The 4,286-nt window shown below is 32.0% G+C and overlaps 1 protein-coding gene across 1 annotated transcript; it reads right to left on the bottom strand.

Annotated features, from left to right (window-relative positions):
- Positions 1–1,140: 1,140 nt before the first annotated feature.
- On the bottom strand, positions 1,141–1,569 carry LOC117925962. Its single transcript, XM_034845060.1, has one exon. It carries the CDS (start codon positions 1,567–1,569, stop codon positions 1,141–1,143), a length of 429 nt encoding a protein of 142 aa, XP_034700951.1.
- Between the last annotated feature and the right edge of the window lie 2,717 nt (positions 1,570–4,286).

Genomic DNA, 4,286 nt, shown 5'->3' on the forward strand with positions numbered 1-4,286 from the left:
CAAACCTGTTTTGCATGAAAAGTACGTTAGAATTTTATATTTTGTTTTTGACAAATAAATGTGGAGATATTATATGTTGTAAATTTGAATAAATGAAATAATAATTTACTCTGATTTGTTTGGCCCTTATCAATGGGATATAATAGTTGACTTTTGACTTTTGGCCCTTGTCAATAGGATATAATAGTTGACCTTTACATTTCTTGGTGGGGAATGTAATTGATTTGAACCCCAGCCTCTAGGGGTTTCGGTTAGAGGTTACTAGTACTAGTAGTGTTTGGTTTTGTCCACCTTAAAGGAACAATTTGAGGCTAGCCACCCATTTGAAAAGTCTCACCTAACTGGGCACCCTTTGATGTTTGATGACCAGAGTAAATAAATTATTGGAATGTTTTGACTGAATTTGATATGAAAATGTTTGAATCAGAAATAAATGCATACAGTTAGAAATTTTGAATGTATTGGCAAAAAAAAAAAAAAAAAAAAAAAAATTAACTCACAGGTTTATGAAAATGATTGATTACAATATTTCCTATTTTGTAAGTGAATTTGAAATATTTGATCCATTGACTGCATTAATGTTCCTTATTGGGTTGTGAGCTCGTTCCTATTTGTTGACTACTTTTCAAGTACCCTTAGTTCGGGTGAGGAGTGATGGTTAGGCTGAGGAATGGTCATCATTAGGATTTGACTTAGGATTTTATGTTGGATTTTGTTTAACTATTAGTTATGTTCATTTGGATCTTTTGGTATTTGGAAGCTATTTGGATATTGATCCTTTAAGTTTTATGTTAGTTCAAAGTTGAGTTTTGGAGATTTTGAAATTTGTTTTAGTACTTAAATTGTTTAAGTTTGCAAATATTTGGACAATGGATTTTGGATAGTAGATGTTTTAGTTTTAAAATCGAATTTTGAGGATTTTAGATTTTGTTCCGCTACTCTGAACAGGTATTTGGTAATTGGTAACTTCCAATTACAAGATAATTGTTTGGGTCAGGTTACACTGTAAGCCTTCGGGTTTGAAGTGTGAAATGACCATCATGCCCTTGGAGTGGGTCTTGGGGCGTGACAATGGCTATTTATGCCCAGTCAGTAATAGAGAAAACTATTGGAGTTCTCTCCTCACAAACTCTGTATTTTTTACTGTTTATTCGATGGAGGGGCACAATATGATACGCCATCGGGGAAATTATGGTCTTTTTGGATTTGAACAATAACCTGCGCCTTTTTGTCCGCTTCTCTGCTTAGCAGGTAATGTGACTTGAGATTAGGACACCAGCCATTGAGACAACTCTTATTTTCATCTTTCATTAATTCTTCTGCCTGCCCTGTAATCCCATCTACCCGAGTCAGCCAGTCTTGAACAATAGGTCTGATTTCATCCCCACTTCTAATAGCTGTATCAATAGTTATCTGAAGGTCACCCCTCATACACCCCAATTCCTGAATCTTCTTGTCGAGTTCATCCATGTGGCTGCGGTAGCAAAACAGATAACTAAGCTGGTGTCCAATTGGAGCAACCAAGTACTCTGAAACTTTTGTAGCAACGGTAATAACGATGTCTATCATTTCGTCTCAGTTGGATATATTTTGGTGGTTTTGTTGGGAAAACAAAGGGGAATGAGGAAAAAATAGAAACAACTGAAAGCAGAAGCAAGAGCAAAGTAAAACAAGAGAGTAGAAGAAATGGAAGGAGTAGGGTATTTGCCCCAAGCAGGGAAACGGTCACCAACAAAATGAAAAGCAGAATCAGTAGTGAATATGAGTGAAGCCAAAGAGATGGAGAAAGCTCAAGGAATGCATGCAATTTGATTCAGTGTGACAAAACACAAGCAAAAAGGTAGTAGATCCCTGATATAAACAGTAGGTATGAAGACACGTGTTTGAGGGGTGTGACTTGTGAGTATGTGACCCCCACAACAACAGTTCAAAGGGCTTTGGCTACTAAAATGATTTCCTTTTTATCTTCTTTATTGACTTCAAAATTACTTAATCATAATTTATTACATATGTTTTAAAAAGTGCTTGTGAATTAAATCAACCAAGTTTGAATACACTTTTTATTTTCTATTTTATGTTTTTAAAATAAAAAACATTATATTATTTTTTATATAATAATTAGAAATTTTTAAATGTTTATATTGAAGAGATAATGGTTTTAAAAATTATTTTAAAAAATTCCAAATATAAAAAGCTTAATATCTTTTTTTTTTTTTTTAAATGAAAGTGATTTTTGAAGGTATAAAATAAATTTATTAGTTTGTTTTATTTTCAAAAATAAAAAATAAGTAGTGGATACAAAATGTAGTTTAAAAAAAATGAAATCTCTTTCATATTTAGTATTGTTGTCTTTTAAAAAAAAAATTAAAATTTAAAAATAATTATGCAAATGTATCCTATTTTGATTTTTATTTTTTAAATGAGATAACCAATGTTTTAAAAATCGGATCGGTCATTGAACAGGAAAAGTTATCGATTCACGGTTCACTGGTCGGACCGACGGTCGAACCGCGGTTGAACCGGTGATGTCATAAATATACAATTTATAAATTATTAAAATTTAAAATAATTATAAAAAAAAAATTTATATATTATTTAAAAATTAAATATTTTTTAAAAATGAAAAAATTAATTTCAAATTAGAAATTTAAATTAAAATTATAAAATTTAAAATTTTAATATTTATTTTACCATTAAATCATATTTATTTATTGGTCTTCATTTGAATGACTATTTGAAGAAGTTTGGAACAAGTCTAAAAAAAAAAAATACCTAAATCAAGAAGCGGTGCAATAAGAAATATGATTTTTGGCACAATGAACAAACACATTATTATTATTATTATTATTATTATTAATAATTTATTATTAATTTATTATTATAAAATTTAAACCACCCACCACCGTCCTTCCCTTTCCCCCTCTCTCTCTCTTCCCCCCTCTCCCTCTCTCTCTCTCTCTCTTGAAAATCACAGAAGCAATTTGATCTCTCTCTCTCTCACATTACTGGAAAATCACAGAGGCCCGCCAAAAACCAAAAACAATCTGAAGGGCTTTCATTCATTGAGGGTTTGTGGCGCTGGGAGGGGGTTTTGCAGTGGGGGGAAGAAGAGGGAGGGGGGGTTATGGTTGCAGCGGTGGGGAAGAAGAGAGGGATGCTTGCAGCGGTGTAACAGCTGAAGATACCACCGATGGGAGCTGGCGTCAGTGTTGTGGCGCGTTCGGGGCGGCAGCTTCTTTACCTCTGGTGCAGAATCTACAGATCACTGTAAATTTTTTTTTAAAAAATAATAATGGAACCGTCCGGTTTGAATGGAATCGGCTGATTCGGTCGAACCGCCGGTCTGATTCCGGTTCAACATAGCTCTGGTCCAATTGACCGGACCGGACCGGAACCGTGACCAGTCGACAGTTGGACCGGCCGGTCCGATCCGGTTTTTAAAACCATGGAGATAACAAAGACTTAAAAATCAAGTTTGACTTAAAAAATTTTTTTTATAAAATTTTAAAATAGAAAATCATCGCCCAACTCACCTCTAAGCATAAAAATTTTCATAAAAAATATTTTTAAAAATATATTATTTTGTCTCTTTTGTTGCACAATTATTATTGTTGTTGTTGTTGTTATGGATCTCTTACATGTGCTGAGAAGTGACCTCCATTATTAACCATAGTCAGATAAGACAACTGTATCAATGAAGAAAGTAAAACAAGGAGTCATATGAAACATGATGGAAAGAGCACAAGGCTCTAGTGGGCCCATGATGATGATTTATGCTTTAAAGTAAAGATAGGAAGAACATAAAGTTCTAAAAATAATATATATATATATTAACTCCTTATTTGACAACTATATCTTAAAATAATTTTCCATTATGCATAATAAAAAAAGAAACGAAAAATATACTTGACAATTAAAAAATAAAAACCTTGTTTTTGTTTGAAAATCAGGAAAAAAAAAAAAAAAAAACCTTATTTGGGACTTGTTTTTGTTTCTATTATACAGAATAAATAAAAAATGAAAATATATAGGAGAATTGTGTTTTGGGCCCAATCGGGCCCAAAAACTAACATTTGGTGTATATAACTATCATAATTAATGGAAATGATATAAGATGTTAAAAGACCAATATATCTTTCAAATTTCTATATATTACCTTTTAAGGATATACAATAGTGATGAACTAAAATACCCAATGACCTTTCACATAAGTTTTTTTTTGTCTTTATTACACCACTATTCATGCAACCATAATAATTCTATTTTAACAATTTAGATTTTTCATT

The sequence above is a fragment of the Vitis riparia genome, chromosome 12 (genome assembly GCF_004353265.1).
Source record: "Vitis riparia cultivar Riparia Gloire de Montpellier isolate 1030 chromosome 12, EGFV_Vit.rip_1.0, whole genome shotgun sequence".
NCBI lineage: Eukaryota > Viridiplantae > Streptophyta > Magnoliopsida > Vitales > Vitaceae > Vitis > Vitis riparia.

Excerpts from the sequence above, each read along its gene's own strand:
- LOC117925962 (XM_034845060.1), bottom strand. The coding sequence starts at position 1,569 with ATGATAGACATCGTTATTACCGTTGCTACAAAAGTTTCAGAGTACTTG.